The sequence below is a fragment of the Taeniopygia guttata genome, chromosome 28, assembly GCF_048771995.1.
Source record: "Taeniopygia guttata chromosome 28, bTaeGut7.mat, whole genome shotgun sequence".
NCBI lineage: Eukaryota > Metazoa > Chordata > Aves > Passeriformes > Estrildidae > Taeniopygia > Taeniopygia guttata.
The window spans coordinates 547,709-566,885 of record NC_133053.1 but is presented as its reverse complement, the minus strand read 5'-3'; the positions used below and the strand labels follow the sequence as shown (position 1 = coordinate 566,885).

Genomic DNA, 19,177 nt, shown 5'->3' with positions numbered 1-19,177 from the left:
GTACAGCCTCAACTTTGCAGGGTTTATTTTATCAGGTCTGAGGTGCTTTTGAAGGAAGGACAAGACTTTTAGGAGCTCTGGAAGGCAGAAATCACACAAGGTTTAAATCCTGCACTGGCACAGGGAATTGGACAGAGCATTCGAGAAATTGTTGAAGGCTTCACCAAGCTGAAAAACAACTTTCCTTGCTCATATAATGACTTTCAAATATTTCTGCTTTAAGTGATGGCCAGCAGAGCAGGAAGTTGTTGTTTCACTCAGTTATGAGGTTTTTAAGAGGTTTTTTGTGCATCCTTTAAAATTTAAACTGAGTTTAATAGGATTTGTAATGCCTTGGTGCAGCTTTAAGGGTGGTCCCACCTTGGTATCACTGCACAGTTTTACCAGTCCTGTGCCAATTTTTATACTTCAAGCTGTGAAACAAAACATCTCTGCTTTAATTTCCAGGAAAATCCATCTGCAACCCTCGAGGACTTGGAAAAACCTGGTGTTGATGAGGAGCCCCAGCATGTCCTGCTTAGATATGAAGATGCTTATCAATACCAAAACATATTTGGTCCTCTGGTCAAGCTTGAGGCAGATTATGACAAGAAACTCAAGGAATCTCAGGTAAAATGTGTGAGATTTGCCTTTTCAGGGACTCCTGACCGGTGCTGGGGTCACACATGGAGTCACAGCACAAAAGGAAGCCTTGAGTGCAATAAATAAATACTTGAATTGCTGTGGTGTAGCAGCACTGGGATATCAGCAGTGATGGTGCTGTGTGACAGCGAGGAGAGGAGAGGAAAATCCTCACAGTGAGGGGATTTAAGAGATTGAAACACTTGGGAACTTCTCACCTGTTCTGTGTTCAAGTTTTTCTTTCCAAAAACCACCTTCTCTCCCAGAAGTGCAGCTGTTTGTTACCCTCAGAAGCTGCAGTTCCCTGGTAGGGAAATGGGAGTTCTGAGAGCTCCTGGAAACATTTCATGGGTGTTTGAAGTGGGGGAGAATTACCGGCTGGTGAGCAGGACTTTGTTTCTCATCATTAACTCTTAGAACAGAATTCACCTTCTGCAGGTGCTGTGAACTCAGCCACAGGAATAAATACAGATTTCTGTGACACTGGAACAGCAAGTTTTGTCATTTCTGCACTGTTTTGAAGCACAGGACTGTGGTGGTTGGCAAGCAGCTCTTCAAGAAAATAATAGATGATCTTTTTTTCCCCCTCAGACCCAAGATAACATCACAGTCAGGTGGGACCTGGGCCTGAACAAGAAGAGAATTGCTTATTTCACTTTGCCAAAGACTGATTCAGGTAAGGACACCTGGACTGTCTCTGTCAGGGGTTTTTTGTACCTTCTGAATAAAACCAGCCTTCAGAGCACTCTGAGGGCTGGCCTGGGGTGGCTCTGGAAGGCTTTTGTGGTTGTTCAGAGCTTTTTTCCCCTTCCTTTGCAGACATGCGCCTCATGCAAGGAGATGAGATCTGCCTGAGGTACAAGGGAGACCTGGCTCCCCTCTGGAAGGGAATTGGGCACGTGATCAAAGTTCCTGATAGTATCCTTTACTTGGAGAGCCCTCAGCAGGGCCAGGCCAGAGCTGGAGTCGTTAACAACTCACTCATTATATCCAAAAGTAATTCTCTGCTAATTTAAAATCTGTTGGGGGGTGGGGGGCGGGGCTTTGCCAAAGGAAATCACCAAAATTGGGGAGAATAAAATTCAAATTTTTGCTCGAAATTACTACTTAACGAGGTTCTACAGATTATGGTGATGAGATAGCCATCGAGCTGAGGAGCAGCGTGGGAGCTCCCGTGGAGGTCACTCACAACTTCCAGGTGGACTTTGTGTGGAAATCCACTTCCTTTGACAGGTATTGAGGCAGCACCTCTCAGCCTGGCAGGCACGGGATGCACTCGGTGTAGATTTTTTGCTCTTTGCCCTCACCCAGTGTTTTCAACCAAAACATTTCTCTTGGTTTGGCACCACCCATCAGAGATCTCAGTGTGTGAGCAATACCTGGTACCTGGTTCAGAGAGGCTAGAAATTGAATTAATGGCATGAAGTGGCCAATTTTTCTCATTTTGAAGGGTTTGTTGCAAAGATATCAAAGGGAGAGATTTACCTTATATTTAATTATACTTGAAATGTAAGAAGAAAAACAGTTTTATAGTTGAGCTTCCTGAAATTGCTTTAAACAGTTAAAATATCAACATTTGGCTGTGGGGCCCACAGGCTTCAGCCAAGTCTCTGTGTGGTAAGACAGGGGTTGGCTTCTTGTCCTATTATTATAATTTCCTATTAGTATATCCTATTATTATTATTATCTCCTCTTACCCTATTATTTTCTTCATTATGGCTGCAAATTTTCTTCAAATCTTGCACCTAAATTCCTGTCACAGGTTCTTGCACCTCAAATTACTGTCCCAGATTCTGTCACCAAAGCTGGTGTTCCTCTCCACATTTTTCTGGGAATACCTTGTAATGTTCACGTGGGGAAAAAGCAAAATCTGTGTTCTCAGAGTGTAATTTCTGTGATTTTAATTCTGTTAATAAGTGTTGGCCATTGTTCTCTTTCCCATTGGTGTCTGGTACCTGGCGTGGGACACCTGGGGGTGCTTCACACTGATCTTCAGGAATAATTTTCCTGCTTTTCCTTCATTTCAGGATGCAGAGTGCTCTGAAGACGTTTGCAGTGGACGAGACCTCGGTGTCTGGGTACATTTACCACAAACTGCTGGGCCACGAGGTGGAAGATGTCATCATCAAATGCCAGCTGCCAAAACGCTTCACGGCCCAGGGCCTCCCTGATCTCAACCACTCTCAGGTAACCTCATCTCCTCTCTCAGAGGTTAAACAACTTCAATCCTGTGCTGGGAATGTTAAATAACAATAAATTTTTTTTTTTTTTTTAGGTTTATGCTGTCAAGACCGTCCTGCAGCGTCCTCTGAGCCTTATCCAGGGTCCCCCTGGCACTGGGAAAACAGTGACATCAGCAACCATCGTGTATCACCTGGCCAGGCAGGGCAATGGGTGAGAGCTGCTCGCTCTGAGCCCCTAGGCATGAGCTTGATTCATGCAAAGAATCACCTTGATTTTAAAAGCAAAAGTCATCTGTGTCATTGAACTGTATTTGTATTTTCTGGGGAGACTTGGGCTCGTTGCCTAGAACACCCTTCCCCAGCATAATTTTAGGGGATGTGTTACTACTTATATTTATTGCAAGTCTAGTGGAAAAAGAATTCCAGTTTATTGAGAGTTCTGGCTGATTTTTGGCTGATTCCTGGCTGGTTTTCCCAGGCCTGTGCTGGTGTGTGCCCCCAGCAACATCGCTGTGGATCAGCTGACAGAGAAGATCCACCAGACTGGCCTCAAGGTGGTTCGTCTGTGTGCCAAGAGCCGCGAGGCCATCGACTCCCCCGTGTCCTTCCTGGCCCTGCACAACCAGATCAGGAACATGGACAGGTGAGGAATGAGGAAAAAACCTCCATTTCTGGTGTTCGTGATGGGCACAGCTGAGGGATCTTGTCACCCCAGCACCGTGGTTTGCTTGATGGGATTATTTTGCTTCAGTTAAAAACCACTTTGACTGCAATCCTACAAAGCTGGTTGGGCTGTAAAGCAAAATTCCTGTTTATTTTCAGCATGCCAGAGCTTCAGAAGCTGCAGCAGCTCAAGGATGAGACTGGAGAGCTTTCCTCCGCTGACGAGAAGCGGTACCGGGCGCTGAAGCGCACTGCGGAGCGGGAGCTGCTGATGGTGAGGGCTGGGGCTGCCTCCCCGAAATCCCTGCTGCACCCCGAAATCCCCGGGGCCACCTCAAATCCCTGCGACTGCCCCCTCGAAATCTCCGGGGCTGCCACCCTGAAATCCCTGTGACTACCCCAAATCACTGCCTCCCATCCCTCCCAGTGCCCCCATCCCTCCCAGTGCCCCCATCCCTCCCAGTGCCCCCATCCCCGTGCCCCCCATCCCCGTGCCCCCCATCCCCGTGCCCCCCATCCCCGTGCCCCCCATCCCCGTGCCCCCCATCCCCGTGCCCCCCGGTGCTGATGGTGCTCCCTGCTGCCCCAGAACGCGGATGTGATCTGCTGCACGTGTGTGGGAGCTGGAGACCCCAGGCTGGCCAAGATGCAGTTCCGCTCCATCCTCATCGACGAGAGCACGCAGGCCACCGAGCCGGAGTGCATGGTGCCCGTGGTGCTGGGGGCCAAGCAGGTAAAGCCTGGGAGCCCTAAAAATGAGCTTGGAAACACAGCAGGAGTAGCACTGAGCAGCCACGTTCCCAGTGCAGGCACACAGGATTTTCCTTTTCTCTAGCATAAACTTACCCGACTTCATTTTGGGGTCAGCCCCGTTCATTTTGGGGTCAGCCCCGTTCATTTTGGGTTTGCCCTGCTAGTTTCTGTTTCCATGGCCTGGAAGCTGTTGGTGCTGTTGGAAAAATCTGGAGAGTGAACAAGATTTCCTATTAAAATGATCATCTGAAAAGAGAGTGACACTAAAGGTTTCTGAGCCTTTGGGGAGAGCTGAAGCTTATCCCCAGTTAGAACGATTAATTCCTAGTATGTCAGGGGATGGTTTAAACTGACAGAGAGTGGGTTTGGATTTTATATTTAGGGGAAATGGTTGCCTGTGAGGGAGGGGAGGGGCTGGGATGGAATTCCCAGAGAAGCTGTGGCTGCCTCATCCTGGGGAGTGTCCAAGGCCATGTTGGAGAAGAGAAGCTCCAGGGAGAGCTCAGAGCCCCTTGCAGGACCTGAAGGGGCTCCAGGGAGAGCTCAGAGCCCCTTGCAGGACCTGAAGGGGCTCCAGGAGAGCTGGAGAGGGGCAGGACACAGGGAATGGCTCCCACTGCCAGAGGGCAGGGCTGGGTGGGATTTTGGGAAGGGATTGTTCCCTGGGAGGGCGGGGAGGGAATGGGATGGAATTCCCAGAGCAGCTGGGGCTGCCCCTGGATCCCTGGCAGTGCCCAAGGCCAGGCTGGAGCCACCTGGGAGCGGGAAGTGCCCCAGGGGTGGCACTGGGTGGGATTTAAGATCCTCCCGTCCCAGATGGGCATTCTCCATTTTCCAGTAGGATATTTCCGTTATCCCAAACAACCTCCAGCAACCAAACTGAGCCGTGCCAAACTCTCCCCACAGCTGATCCTGGTGGGTGACCACTGCCAGCTGGGGCCCGTGGTGATGTGCAAGAAGGCAGCCAAGGCGGGGCTGTCGCAGTCGCTGTTTGAGCGGCTGGTGGTGCTGGGCATCCGGCCCATCCGGCTGCAGGTGCAGTACCGCATGCACCCCGCGCTCAGCGCCTTCCCCTCCAACATCTTCTACGAGGGCTCGCTGCAGAACGGGGTCACCGCAGGTAAGGGCTCTGCAGCACCCGGGCAGGGCAGCAGGACCCTGCCCTGCCTCCGAAAGGGAGCTGGGAGACAGGCAGGAGGGAGTGCTGAGCAGGCGTGTTCCCAGCGTGGGCACACAGTTTTCCATAATATAAACCTGGCTGACTTCATTTTGGGGTTAGTCCTGGTTATTTGGGGCTAGTCCTGGTCATTTTGGTGTTAGCCCTGGTCATTTTGGGCTTAGTCCTGTTCATTTTGGGGTCAGCCCTGTTCATTTGGGGGTTAGCCCTGTTCATTTTGGGCTCAGTCCTGTTCATTCGGGGCTCAGCCCTGGTCATTTTGGGCTTAGTCCTGTTCATTTTGGGAGTTAGTCCTGTTCATTTTGGGGTCAGTCCTGTTCATTTTGGGCTCAGCCCTGCTGGTTTCTGTTTCCATGGCCTGGAAGGTGTTGGTGCTGTTGGAACAATCTGGAGGGTGAACAAGATTTCCTATTAAAATGATCATCTGAAAAGAGAGTGACACTAAAGGTTTCTGAGCCTTTGGGGAGAGCTGCAAATCTTGAGCAGGGATCAAAGCAGGCATTCTCTCATCTGGGTTTGGATTTTTAATAAAAAAATTAGCATCAGGCTTCATTTGGAGGCGCTTTGATATGGAAATTGCCAAGTGGTGTTGCTGATTTGTTCTGCTCCCTGTTGCTGTGCTCCTCAGCTGACAGGGTGAAGAAAGGCTTTGATTTCCAGTGGCCCCAGCCTGACAAACCCATGTTCTTCTACGTGACCCAGGGACAGGAGGAGATTGCCAGCTCAGGCACCTCTTACCTGAACAGGTGAGCAGAACTCAGGTCTCTGAACCTGGCAGGGCTGCTGATTCCTCAGGGTTAAACCCTGATTTTTGCTTTAATAAAGCCTCTGTCAGGGGGTGCAGCCTGAGCTGCGTTTTGGGGTTGGTTTTCCCTGGGCTCCTTTCGTAGGAGGAGCAGCTCAGAGCTGAGCTGGGCTGGGGTTGTGTGGAGGAGCTCACCCTCACTGGGTGTACTGGGAGCAGGGGATGATAAAATGCCTGATGTGGATGAGTTTGGGCCAGCAGGAAATGCTGATCAAGTCACATTTTGAATTCCAATAACTTCTCAAGCAGAAGCCTAAATCTCAGATTTAGTTCAAAAGGGATGGAAATGAGCTTTTTTTTCCCCATCCCTTTTTTTCTGTACATTCAAACTTCTTTTTCAACAAATAAATTTAAAATCTGCTCCTCTTGGGTCATGGTTGTTCAAGTGCCTGGCAGGGAAACCAGCCCAACTTGTGAAAAAAATATCAGCTGAGATATTTTTAATCTCAGTCTGTTTCCTGAGCAGCATGTGCAAGACTGGATACAGTGGAGCAGCTTGTGCACAAACAAACAGCACAATGCTTGGCTGATAGGGGGCATTGACATTGAAAATATTCTATATTTAAAGCTTTAAGATAAAGCAGCCGAAGGATCTGGGGGATGTTTGGAATTTTGCTGATTGTAAAAGTTCCATGTGTACATTTAACTCCAGCAAGAAATTCCATTTGGAGTTGAGGAGGTTTTGCTGTCTGTTGTGCAGTTCCGAGAAGGTGGAGGTGAAATTTGTGTGGTTCTGAGGCCTTGGGGATGTTGGTTTTGGCCCACATTCCTCTGTGCATGTCCAGGGTGAGGAGCTCGAGCCAAATTAATTGCAGTGCTCGAGCGACATTGATCTTTCCATTCAAGCACCCTCACATGGGAGGCTTTTAAATCCCATTAACTGCCTAAAAACTGGGCCCTGATGCCCTGACCCTCCTTGGCTGACCCAATCTGCCTCTCCAGGACGGAGGCTGCCAACGTGGAGAAGATCACCACGAAGCTGCTGAAGGCTGGGGCCAAGCCTGACCAGATTGGCATCATCACCCCCTACGAGGGGCAGCGCTCCTACCTGGTGCAGTACATGCAGTTCAGCGGCTCCCTGCACACCAAGCTCTACCAGGTACTGCCCACACAGAGCCCAAAATCACAGATTGTGACAGTCCTAAGGGGTTTTATGTTCATTCCACCTTCAGGCGCAGTCCGTGTTGATGGATTTTTGAGTTGGTTTCGGTTAATATCGGTCAATGTTTGAGTTTTAAGTTGGTTTTGGTTAAAATCAAGGAGAAGAGTTAGGAGGTACCAATGGGAAGAGGGAAAATCTGTGTGGAAAAAGGCTCCAACAAATCCTCTGAGGCACAGAAGGGAGAGGTCACTGTGGAAAACCTTGTGCCTTCATCAGCCCTCCATGCCAAGGGATGTACAGGAAACCAAGCAAATAAATCCTGGTGGCCACACGATTTATTTGCTTGGGAACACATCCTGCCATCAGTGCAACTCCTCCACCAAACAGAAAAATGAGCTACAAACAGCCCAATTCTGTGTTTAATATGGTCTTGTTTTGCAAGACTGAGAACTTGAGCAGTGTTTTCACTGCAGGGAGGCTTGGTGGAAATATTTTTCCCTGTGCCAGCAATGATGTGTCCCTCTCACTGAGGTTTCTCAGAGCTAATTTGGACCCTCTCATCCTACAAAATTTTGGAACAGTCAGAACTTTTTGGCAACGTCCTCAAGCAAAGAGCTGCTTTGCACAGTTTTGGGGAAACGGGAGAACCATAAAGCTCTGAACATGAAAGGAATTTCTCCTAAACTGAGACTCCCTGTTCCCCTCTGGGGAAGCTGCTCAGTGCCCGGAGGAATTACCAAATCATTCCTCGCTCCAAAACCAACATTTTTCTCAGCTGGTGGAAGGCTCAGTGCATGGCCAGGGCCTTTGGCAGTGCCTGGTGGTGGCAGAGCTGTTTGGCTTCCGTGCCTGAGGTGTTTTCCTGTGTTGCAGGAAGTGGAAATTGCAAGTGTGGACGCCTTCCAGGGCAGGGAGAAGGATTTCATCATCCTGTCCTGTGTGAGGGCCAATGAGCACCAGGGCATTGGCTTCCTCAACGACCCCAGGAGGCTCAACGTGGCCCTGACAAGAGCCAGGTAAAGGGGAGCTGGGCATGGAGGGACAGGACACAGGGAATGGCTCCCCAGAGAGCAGGTTGGGTGGGATACTGGCAAGGAATTCTTCCCTCTGGGACTGGAATTCCCAGAGCAGCTGGGGCTGCTCCATCCCTGGCGGTGCCCAAGGCCAGGTTGGGGCAGCTTTAGGGTGTCCCTGCCCATGGCAGGGGTGGCACTGGATGAGCTTTAAGGTCCCTCCAGCCCAAACCATTCTGTGCCATGTTTATCTGCTCATCTCAGCCCCTGTCACCATTTGACATCAGTAGAATTTGGAAGTCACCACGTCCTTCCTGTTTTCAGCACAGGTCCCTTCATCTGCTGCTTTGTCACTTCCAGCAACCATTTTGTGCCCATTTGGGTTTTTTTGATGGGTTTGATTGCAGAGAGGCTGAGTGGAATCCAGCACGGTGCTGCTTGGCTTCCCTGGTGTTTGCAAGCTTCAAAGCCAGCACGGGGGGTTTGGGTGGACACGGAGCTGAAGGAGGAACTGCCTGCAGCAAGCTCCTTCCAGCTGTTGAGCCACATCTGGAATGGTTGCTGTAAACATTTCCAGTTGCATCAGAGCCCAGGGGCTGTTCCCACATCGAGGTGGTTTTAACATCTCCGGGTTAACTGTGGCTCCTCTGCCCTCCACAGGTACGGGGTGATCATTGTGGGGAACCCCAAAGCCCTGTCCAAGCAGCCCCTCTGGAATCACCTCCTGAATTACTACAAGGAGCAGAAGGTGCTGGTGGAGGGGCCCCTGAACAACCTGCGGGAGAGCCTCATGCAGTTCAGCAAACCCCGCAAGCTCGTCAACACCATCAACCCCGTGAGTGACCTGCCCTGGCCCCCGGGCTGCTGACAGCAGCCAATTAGGCCCTGATGGCTTAATTAATCCTAAACGGGTGGAATGAGCCACCCGCACAGCCTCACGCCCCCAGAAGTTTCCATTTTTGCTGCCTTTTGCTGCAGCGTGACTTCAGGGGGAAGCAGCTGCTGCTGCTGTCTCCGGGCTGAGCAATTCTTTGTATTGCAGGATTTTATTAGGGCTGAATCCTGAGGTGAATGAAATGAAGGAACTGGTTTGTGTAGAAAGGGCAAAGTCACTTTTAACCCTCAAGCTGCAAGGTTTATATTTGATATTTAACATAAATTATTGTTGGGGGAGCTTGGCGGCCACCACAGAACAGTGAATGGAGCAAGGGAATTGCCAGGGCCTCAGAATAGACTGAAAACTCATCAAAAGTCCCACAGTTTGGGACAGGCTGCTGGAAAATCTTACTTTTGGTATTCAGGATGTGGCTGAAATAATAATTAAAGGTTTTCTGTGTGTTAGAATTAATTTCCACAACATTGGTGTGATCTGTGGGGTTTTATGGATTTTTACACAAAATAGCTTCCACTGAGGTTGCAGTGCAAGGTTTTCTGTGGGGAAAAAGTGAGGATGAGTGCCTAATTGCCAAAATCTCTGCAGGGTGCCCGTTTCATGACCACTGCCATGTATGATGCACGAGAGGCCATCATCCCTGGCTCTGTCTACGACCGCAGCAGCCAAGGTAAAGGAAATGCCCCAAATTCACTTTCAGGGCTTGCTTTTTCTCCTAACTAGCCCCTGAGGGGTCGCTTCTTACACACTTCAAACTTTGAAACTTCTTAAAAGCTTTTCAACTTGTGAAATTTTTGAATTTGTTAAAGATTTAAACTTCAAACTACAGAAATGGAATTTGAGAGCTGGAATTTTGGTGCAATTTGAGGGCTGAAAATGGGATTGATTTAAGGACCGAAAACATTTGGGATAAATTTGAAGGCTGAAAATGTTCAGGATGAATTTGAGGCTGAAATGTTTGGGATTTAATTTAACCACTGAAAATATTTGGGATGAATTTGAGGGCTGAAAGTCTTGAGCCTGGATTTTGCTCTCTGTAAATAGACTCCCAACCTGAGGTGTGCAGAGCAAGTGCAAAATGAGGGGAAAAGGAGTGTGAGAAGCATTTCAGGAATCTCAGGTGGTGCTGTGGGGATGAGGAGAGTGTGTTAGGTGGATTTATGGAATTCCCAGGAATGAGCAGCCAGGCAGAAACGCTGCTGGCTCTTGGCAGGGGGAGCTCGTCCTTGTCCATCCTGCTCCAGGGCAAGGGATTGATCCTGAAAAATGCAGAATTCCTGCAGTGCCTGTGCTTTCCCCTCTCCCAGGGCGTCCATCCAACATGTACTTCCAGACCCACGACCAGATTGGGATGATCAGTGCTGGCCCCAGCCACGTCACTGCCATGAACATTCCCATCCCCTTCAACCTCGTCATGCCCCCGATGCCACCCCCGGGCTACTTCGGCCAGGCCAACGGCCCCGCTGCAGGTAAAGGGGCAGGAACGCCCGGGGAGCCTTCTGGGAGGGGTCAGAGTCCCTAAAAAGTGTGTTGGTACCTGTGAAAAAACGCCAATCGCTTGGTTTTTAAAATTTAATAATAATAAAATGGTTATAAAAATAGTAACACAATTAGAGTAATAAAGTTTAGAGTTATAAAGTTTAGAGTTAGGACAATTACAAGACAATAAATGGCAAAGAATTACGGATGTCCGGATGCTCTCAGACACTAAGTCAGGAAAAGCATCCCTTGTGAACAAAGGAATCACCCTTAAACCAATACATTTGTTGCATATTCATACATCCTTCATGGTTATGCATGCATTTTATTCTAAACAAGAAACTCTGTCTGTTGTATGTCAACTGTTTCCTTTGATCCCCTGGCATCTTTGAGTCTGAGCAAGGCCTGAAGAAATTAGCTTTTTCTGATAAGAAAACCATAAATTCCTCTCCTTAGGAAGATTGAGGTATTCCTCAAAGCGAGTATCTCATTCCTAAAAAAAACTTCCCCCACATACACAGTCTCTATTTTAACATTATGTTGTAACCTAAAACCACATTTAACACACTAGGTAAGAGAATTAACGCAGCATAACTTTCTAACATCGCACATACAATATTCATTGCAATATTTGCGAAAAGCCAACCATAAAATCTGCATTTTTCACATGCCTGTGCAACGCTCACTGCTGGCTGGGGTGAACTCTTTTCCAGGCCGTGGGGCTCCCAAGGGGAAGACGGGCCGTGGCGGGCGGCAGAAAAACCGCTTTGGGATTCCTGGCACCAGCCAGTCCAACCTCCCCAACAGCCAGGCCAGCCAGGACGTGGTGTCCCAGCCCTTCTCCCAGGGCCCCCTGACCCAGGGCTACATCTCCATGAGCCAGCCCTCACAGATGAGTCAGCCTGGGCTCTCCCAGCCGGAATTATCCCAGGTGAGCGTGGATTTGGGGATAGCAGGGCTTTTCCTGGGACTGGCGGTGGTGAGCCGTGCCTGCACCTCCTTCCCTCCTGAGGGAAACGAAACTGAAACTGCTCTCAGTGACTCAGCTGCAGGTTTACACCCTGTACTGTTGGGGGCAGGAAAGTGAAATATTCCTTCAGCTGATAAACTCAAAAACCCCTTAATTTGGGGAAATTCTGCACCAAAAAAGCAGATTTTAAAAAAACCAAACCCTCTCAGCTGTATCATTAACCTGGTTCTGCCTTGCACTTGAGCTGGACAGCGATTTTGAGGCTTCTCTCACCTTTCCCCCTGCAGGACAGTTACCTTGGTGATGAGTTTAAATCCCAGATTGACGTGGCGCTGTCACAGGACTCAACTTACCAGGGGGAACGAGCATATCAACATGGTGGAGTGACGGGACTGTCACAGTATTAGAGTGTAAGGCCCCCTGTCCCCTCCCTGAGCTGAGCTGTCCCTTTACTCTAAACTATTCCCTCCCCTGATTTAAACCGTCCCTTTACTCTGATTTAAACTGTCCCCTCACCTGATCTAAACTGTCCCCTCCTTCATTTAAGATGTCCCCTGCCTGATTTAAGATGTCCCCTCCCCTGATTTGAGCTGTCCCTCCCTGATTTGAGCTGTCCCTCCCCGATTTGAGCTGTCCCTCCCCGATTTGAGCTGTCCCCTCCCTGATTTGAGCTGTCCCCTCCCTGATTTGAGCTGTCCCCTCCCTGATTTGAGCTGTCCCCTCCCTGATTTGAGCTGTCCCTTCCCGATTTAAGCTGTCCCCTCCCCTGATTTAAGATGTCCCTCCCCAATTTAGCTGTCCCCTCCCCATAGTTTAGCTGTCCCTCCCTGATTTAAGCTGTCCCCTCCCCTGATTTAAAATGTCCCTCCCCAATTTAGCTGTCCCTCCCCGATTTGAGTTGTCCCTCCCTGATCTGAGCTGTCCCCTCCCAGATTTAAGCTGTCCCTCCCTGATTTGAGCTGTCCCTCCCTGATTTGGGCTGTCCCTCCCCGATTTGAGCTGTCCCTCCCTGAGCAGGGCCACCCCTAACTCCACTCTCATTCTGCCCCCAGGTTGAGGAAGAAGAGCTAAGCTTGTGTGGAGCTTAGTTCATCAGCATTTTATTCTGGGTAATAAAAAAAATAAAATAAAATGGATACCTGTTTTCCACTGCTAAAACTGAAGCACCACTGTGTGAGAGCAACAGGAGAAAGAAACCAACCAACGGAGAGAGGAGAGAGAGAGAGGAGCGCGCGAGAGAGCCACTGCTGGAGCTCACTGAGACAAGGAGACTGACAAGGAGAGGAGACAGAGCCCTGGAGGACTGGCTGGCGCCTCGTGGGAAGGAACTCACCCAGCAGGAGAGCTCAGCTGAGTCCCTGCTCCCCCGTCAGCCCAGCTCCGGAGAAGGGCCTTAACAAAGCAGGTTTCACTTCATTCCATACTTCTCTTGGCGAGCAGGGCATTACCTTTCAGAGCAGATGGGGAGAGGAAAACCCTCATCTCAGAGTTGGGCTCCTTTTGCCAGGGGTACTAAAAACATTTTAGCAGGAACTGTTTACATTTTAGAAGCAGAGTATCTGAGAGAGGAGGGGGGGGAAAAAAAGAGAGAAAGTCCCTGCCTGGGTGACAGCCAGCCAAGCAGAAATCCAGCTGCTGCTCAACTCTGAGGTGCAGGTTTTGTTGTCCAACACTGGCTCTGAAATTTGTTGTCATCGTGTCGCCCACATTCTGAACGAGGTGGTTTTAAAGAGATTCTTTCAAAAAGAGCACTGAATTTTTAAAGAAGTTTTGTCTCTGAATTCTTAGTGGTGGACCTGGGAGATTTAGATCCTTGTTCTGAGAAGCTTATATTACAAAAAAAACTTTTAAAAAAAACCAAAAAAAATATGTTTCAAAGAAAAATTAGAGCACCATCCTTGAGAACTTTCAGTGTGATTTCAAGTTGCAGCAATCAGCCTCTTCTTCCTACATGGGATAGGTTTAGAGTGAGAGGAGCCTGCGTGCTCGAGCAGGAGGGTTTCAAAGTGTTTTCTGTATGCTTTAATTGGCAACTGTCTGGACTCTACTCTGTGAAAAACAGCCTTTCTGTACGATGAACTTTATGCTTGAAAGGGGACGGGTTCCTGTGCCCTTCGGCCCTGGAGGGAAGGTGCAGCCAGGCCTGCTTTGGTCCCCACTGGTGTGGGGCAGGAGTAGTGGAAATTGGGGATTATTTTGGATGGAAAGTAAAGACTCCACGCCACTGCAGGAGCAGGAGGGACAAACGGACAAAGCAGGCAGGTGGTGGAAGGTGGTGGCCTCTGAGAGACAGAGCTGGGTTTAATTTGGGACAATGGGTCAGGCTTTGGGGTGGCTTCCTGGGCGATGAAGGCAGGAGAGGGACAGAGTGAGGTGTCGAAGCCAAGTTTTCAGGGGGAAGAAGTTGGAAGGAGCTTTGCTTTGCTGAAGCAGAGTTTCCAGCCCAGCTGGGGATCAGGGCTGGGAAGAGCCCACGAGGAGAAGCCATCCACGCTCTGAGTTGTAGCCATGTCTGAAACACTCACAGAGGAACACTTGGGAGCTTTTCATTTCTGTCAAAACCTTTTTTAGGGACAGCGCAGAGAGGATCGATTCCTCCAGCCCCGTTCTTAGCAGATCCTGAATTAGAATAACCTCTACCTCCCAATTGGCAGCAGCAGCAGCGATTGAGCCAGGCCTGGGTGTTGCTCAGGCTGGAGTTAAGCTTTACACTCAAAGGGCTCCGAGTGTTTCTAGTCCTTTTCTTTTTGGGGGGAAAACTCAAAATACCTCTCATCTGAATGTACTTCAAACAGCTCCAACCCCGTTTTGTAGCCGGGGAGGGGGGAACCCTTTCATTCCTGTCCTTCCTGGAGATCCCTGCCTGGAGTTGCTGGATTTGCCCCCAGAGCAGCCCTGGTGTGGAACACCCCCAGCCCCGGGGGGGAGCTGCAGAAACTGCAAAAACCACAAAAAACTCAACTCACAAAGCCCATTCTTTTCTCATCCAAAGCCTCCAGAGTTTAGACTTTTCAAAACAGTGAAAGAATGGAGACACAGGCCACCTTCCTTCCTCGTGAGATGGACTTGTTTTATTTATTAACATTGCCGAAGGGCTTTTTAATTTTTTTCCTTGGTAGGCTGCGTAGTGGCGTAGACTTTTCGGGTAGGTTTAAGCTGAACCCCTCTGTGCAAAGCTATCCATGAGTAATGTACCCCCTCCTCTGCCCTCACCCTTTATTTCACTGCTGGGAATGCTTGCCTCTGCTTCGTGCTGGTTTTTTCCTTTGTAGCAGTTCAAACTCTTTTGAGTTTTACAAATCCAGACATCAGTGCTAGCACGGTGTTAAACCTTTTTTTTTTAATTAATTGCTTTTTTTTTTTGTCTGAGTTTTGTTTTAAAACCTGTTTGTCATCAGTTAAAAAAAAAAAAAGAATAAACAGCTCTTGCATTCAAGGTGGCCCCTAAGTTTCAATGAGGAAACCATGCAACGTTCATTAAAGCTTTAGTCTGATTGTATAAACTTCAAGTTTATTACTTTTTTTAAACACAAGACTAGTACAAAAGTGGGGGTGTGCATAGCAGAGGGGTGAGCGACTCAACTGGGAGGACTGGGAGGACTGGGAAGGGCTCCCGGGCTGGGAGGGAACACGAACATGGCTTTGCCCTGCCAGGTCGGGGCTGGGGGCTCCAGGCTGGGGGCTCCAGGCTGGGGCTGGGGCAGTTCCTGGCCTTGGCACCACCCTGGGCACAAACTCACCGGGGTTTGAGCGAGAGGTGGCCACAAACCCGGGAATACTTGAAGGTTTTCCTCCTGTGCCCATCTAAAATCAGAATCCAATGGCTCCTGCTGGCTGGAGTTAAGCCCTTTAAACACTGAAATGGAGCAGGGCAGGGCTGGGTGGGAAACACCTGGATTTGGGAATGGGAATCCAGCTAAAGCTGCTCCAGGCTGGCTCTTCAGCTCCACATTTTGGGTGTTAAAAAAAAAAATACACCATCCCAAGGTGGTTAAACCCTCAGTGCTTCCCCTGGGGGGAGGAGGTGGGAAAACCATCAGAGCTCAAAGAGAAAACAGCAAAAAAAACCCCAAAGCTGCACTACGGCTTCACAGTTCAAAAATAAAGAGAAAAAATTCAAGTCTAACTCGGATTCCTTTTCAGTTGCTCCAAAATCCCCAAAGGGGCAGGGAATTGTCGCTCTGGTGGTTTTGCACACTCAGTTTTACACACTCGGCTGGAAGAGGCAGAGGAGAGGGAAATGCCCCAAATTTGGGTCCCTGCTGCCCCTGAGTGACACCACAGAGAGCCTGGGGCTGCCAGCCGGCAGAAAACCCAACAAATCAACCCAAAACAACCCGAAAAATTCAAAAGTGTGCGGAGCTCTGCCCCTGCCTGAGGCTCGGCTGCCCCGGGACACCAGGGACAGCCTGGGCTCATCGATTTGCAAATGAGGTTAATTAATTGATTATTAATTAATTAATACTGACTCACAGCCACTGACCCCAGCAACCCCCCCGAATTCCCTCAGCCACATTCCCTGCAGGATCCTGCCCTTGGCACAAGGCTCCCTGCGGGTTTCTTAGGTGAAATTCCCAAATTTTTAGGCGAAATCTCCAATTTTTAAGGCAAAACCTCCATTATTTTTAGGTAAAACCTCCAATTTTTTTAGGGAAAATCTTCATTTTCTTAGGCAAAACCCCCACTGCATTTGGCCACCCAACACAAGCCCTGTCCCCAAACCACCCATCACCAACCACAGCCTGAAAACAGCTCCCAGAGCACAGCACAGAGCTCCCGCCCGGCTCTGATGGGATTTGGTCACCCCGTCCCTGTCCCTGGATCGCACCCCAGGGAACCCCCGGCCCCGATTCACCCAGAAAACTCATTTATACCCTGAGAAATCCGCAGAGTTCAGCCAAAACCCCCAAAAGCTGCGCAAGGGGGGAAATGCGGGATTCACAGCCCCGCGCCAGCATCCCCCGCGGGGAGGGGACCAGCGCCGGGCTCGGTCATAACCCCGCAGCCCCGTCCCGACTAATCCTAAATCAGCACCGCCAACAACGCCAGCCCAGCCCAGCACAGAGGGGAACCCCGAAACTCCCCGAAACTCCCGGAACGCCCGGGAGGCAGCGGGGATTCGGCAGCGCGGGGTCTGTCCCCCTCGGCCCGTCCTGCCCGCACTAACCCCGCTACCTGCAGCCGCACTCGTCCACCACCATGTCCTCGTAGTGCCGCAGCACCACGTTGTCGCTGTTGTCGTAGTAGAGGATGGAGATGGGGGAGAGGCGGACGGGCACGCAGCAGGGCTGGGGGGTGCCCTGCGGGTCCAGCGAGTGCACCATGGTCTGCAGCACGGCGTGGTTGGTGCTGTTGAGCTCGGCCGCCAGCGGGAAGGGACACTCCCCGCCGCAGTAGTTGGCCAGGTAGCCCTGGGGGGCGATGATCCAGTTCTCCCAGCCCACGTCGCTGAAGCTGATGTAGAGGCGGCGGGGCTTGCACAGGGGGCTGGGGGTGAGCGGGGGGCTCGGGGCGCTCCTCCTGCTGCGGGCGGCGCGGCACCGCGGGCCCAGCGTCACCAGCAGCAGCGAGGTGGCCGCGAAGGCGTCGCTGCCGGCGCAGGGGCCCCGCACGGTCCCGCCGTCCCCGCCGGCCGAGATCTCCAGCACCAAGGCCAAATTCCTGCCCGGCGCTGTCCCGTCCTTCAGCGCCGCGCTCAGGTCGAGCAGGAGGGATTTGCGCAGCTGGACAAATGACCGCTCCACCAGCGGGCTCCGGCCGGGCCGGGGCAGCCCCCGGGGGGACGCCCGGTACAGCCGGAGCTCCAAAACCTGCCCCGGGCTGGGCCAGTGGTAGGAGTTACGGTGGAACTGGAGCTCCAGCTGGGCCATGGTCAAGCGCTCGCCCTCCTGGAGCGCGGAGAGGTTGAAGAACAGGAGTTTCCGCAGACACAGCCGCCCCTGGGGCTGCCCCTCGGGGAGGAAGCGGCCTGACAAAGAAGGAGAAACAGGGGTGGGGGCGGCTGAACGCTCGGGCTGGGCAGGATCAGCTCCTGGCATGGGCTGGGGGAGCCCTCGGGCTGAGCAGGATCAGCTCCAGGGCTGGGGGAACCCTCGGGATGAGCAGGATCAGCTCCAGGGCTGGGCTGGGCAGGATCAGCTGGCATGGGCTGGGCAGGATCAGCTCCAGGGCTGGGGGAGCCCTCGGGCTGGGCAGGATCAGCTCCAGGGCTGGGGGAACCCTCGGGGCGAGCAGGATCAGCTCCAGGGCTGGGCTGGGCAGGATCAGCTCCAGGGCTGGGCTGGGGGAACCCCCGGGGTGAACAGGATCAGCTCCAGGGTTGGGGGTAAACCTGGGCTGGGCAGGATCAGCTCCTGGCATGGGCTGGGGGAGCCCTGGTGCTCAGCAGGATCAGTTCCAGGGTTGGGCTGGGGCTCAGCAGGATCGGGGAAAAGAGGGCGAGCAGTGGCGAATTCGGGGATCTGCCTGGTTTAGCCAGCCCGAGCCAAACTGGAGCCACGAGAGAAAAGAGCTCTGAGGTGCCCTGAGCCCTCAGGGACGCCAATCAAACATTCCCCAGGGGACCGAGAACGGCTCAGAGCAGCCAGATGTGCCGTGGGGTCAGCCAGATGTGCCCTGGGGTCAGCCAGATGTTCCCTGGGGTCAGCCAGAGGCGTCGGGACAATGAGGAGGGGCGGACACAGCCCGGGGGTCGAGCATCCCATCCCTGCCCGAGCTGATGCCGGTCCCGTTCCTGCACCCACATTTCCACTCACCTCCACCACCGCGGCCCCAAAGCCTGGGATCAGGACTGGGATCAGGACCGGGATCAGGACTGGGATCAGGACTGGGATCAGGACCGGGATCAAACCAGCACCTCGGGAGGGATTTCGGGGGCTCCAGGACACAGCCTGGCACAGCTGCCCCCCTCACCGCCCGCCTCGGGGTGCCAAACCCATAAATCATCACCTCCAGCAGCCGGAGGGATTCCACCCAGCAGGGATTCCTCCTGGAATCCGGCTCCGGCCTCGGGACACCGGGGAGGAAGGAGCGGAGCCGAGCTCGGTCCCGGCGCCCCGAACGCGGCGTGGCTGTACCTTGGTCAGCGAAGACGCGGACGATGTTGCCGGGGACATTGAGCTCCTTCACCCGGCAGGGCTGCGGCTCTCCGCCCGCCCGGGGCAGCGTCCTCCCCTTGTGGAAGATCCTCCAGAGCACGGGCGGCACCGGGCCGGGGCTCCTGGGGCTGGGCTTGGCGCTGAGCCCCAGCGAGCGGAGCAGGGCGCTTTCCTGCGGGCCCAGCCCGGCCAGCAGCGGGCTCAGGAGGGCCCAGGCCAGGCTGCGCAGGAGCCACATCGCTGCTCCGCTCGCCCGGACAAAGAGCGGCCGGGCCGGGCGGCCGCGGGGGTTGGGACCCCGATCGGAGCCTTTGATGGGCTCGGAGCTCAATCAGCGCCGCGGGATTCCGGCTCCGGGCAGGGCTGGGGTGGGTCCCTGCGGCTCCCGCACCCCTTAACCCTTTCAGGGGCTCCGCCGTCCC

General features: G+C 52.1%; 2 protein-coding genes across 5 annotated transcripts in view; one reads left to right on the top strand and one right to left on the bottom strand.

The window, feature by feature from the left end:
* The window catches only part of UPF1 (UPF1 RNA helicase and ATPase), a 24,191-nt gene extending 9,030 nt beyond the window's left edge, over positions 1–15,161 (top strand). Inside the window, exons 6-24 of one of the 2 annotated variants that reach the window (XM_030257130.4) lie at positions 448–609; positions 1,213–1,297; positions 1,441–1,539; positions 1,746–1,854; positions 2,649–2,808; positions 2,897–3,015; positions 3,283–3,447; positions 3,627–3,741; positions 4,057–4,200; positions 5,127–5,340; positions 6,026–6,143; positions 7,145–7,301; positions 8,178–8,320; positions 8,978–9,152; positions 9,798–9,879; positions 10,517–10,678; positions 11,402–11,619; positions 11,946–12,068; positions 12,711–15,161. In XM_030257130.4, coding sequence (XP_030112990.1) covers positions 448–609; positions 1,213–1,297; positions 1,441–1,539; positions 1,746–1,854; positions 2,649–2,808; positions 2,897–3,015; positions 3,283–3,447; positions 3,627–3,741; positions 4,057–4,200; positions 5,127–5,340; positions 6,026–6,143; positions 7,145–7,301; positions 8,178–8,320; positions 8,978–9,152; positions 9,798–9,879; positions 10,517–10,678; positions 11,402–11,619; positions 11,946–12,065 — 2,547 coding nt within the window. In that variant the 3' untranslated portion in view covers positions 12,066–12,068; positions 12,711–15,161. Of the gene's footprint in view, positions 1–447; positions 610–1,212; positions 1,298–1,440; positions 1,540–1,736; positions 1,855–2,648; positions 2,809–2,896; positions 3,016–3,282; positions 3,448–3,626; positions 3,742–4,056; positions 4,201–5,126; positions 5,341–6,025; positions 6,144–7,144; positions 7,302–8,177; positions 8,321–8,977; positions 9,153–9,797; positions 9,880–10,516; positions 10,679–11,401; positions 11,620–11,945; positions 12,069–12,710 lie in introns of both variants that reach the window. The other variant, XM_030257129.4, reaches the window with a different exon arrangement.
* Positions 15,150–19,177, bottom strand: GDF1 (growth differentiation factor 1). 3 transcript variants are annotated; one of them, XM_072919322.1, is made up of 2 exons: positions 18,414–19,177; positions 15,150–17,626 (listed from the first exon to the last, which is right to left on the bottom strand). In XM_072919322.1, exons 1-2 carry the CDS (start codon positions 18,991–18,993, stop codon positions 16,830–16,832), a joined length of 1,377 nt encoding a protein of 458 aa, XP_072775423.1. In that variant the 5' UTR covers positions 18,994–19,177; the 3' UTR covers positions 15,150–16,829. The 3 variants fall into 3 exon arrangements, with proteins under 3 accessions (XP_072775423.1, XP_030113010.4, XP_072775424.1); XM_030257150.4 differs by having other exon boundaries at positions 18,735–19,177; XM_072919323.1 differs by lacking the exon at positions 18,414–19,177 and adding an exon at positions 17,990–18,303 and having other exon boundaries at positions 15,150–17,738.

Bases quoted from the DNA above. Each gene is read 5' to 3' on its own strand.
- GDF1 (XM_072919322.1), bottom strand. From the start codon at position 18,993: ATGTGGCTCCTGCGCAGCCTGGCCTGGGCCCTCCTGAGCCCGCTGCTG. The intron at 17,627-18,413 runs GTGAGTGGAAAT...CTTCTTTGTCAG, and splicing joins TTGGGGCCGCGGTGGTGGAG to GCCGCTTCCTCCCCGAGGGG.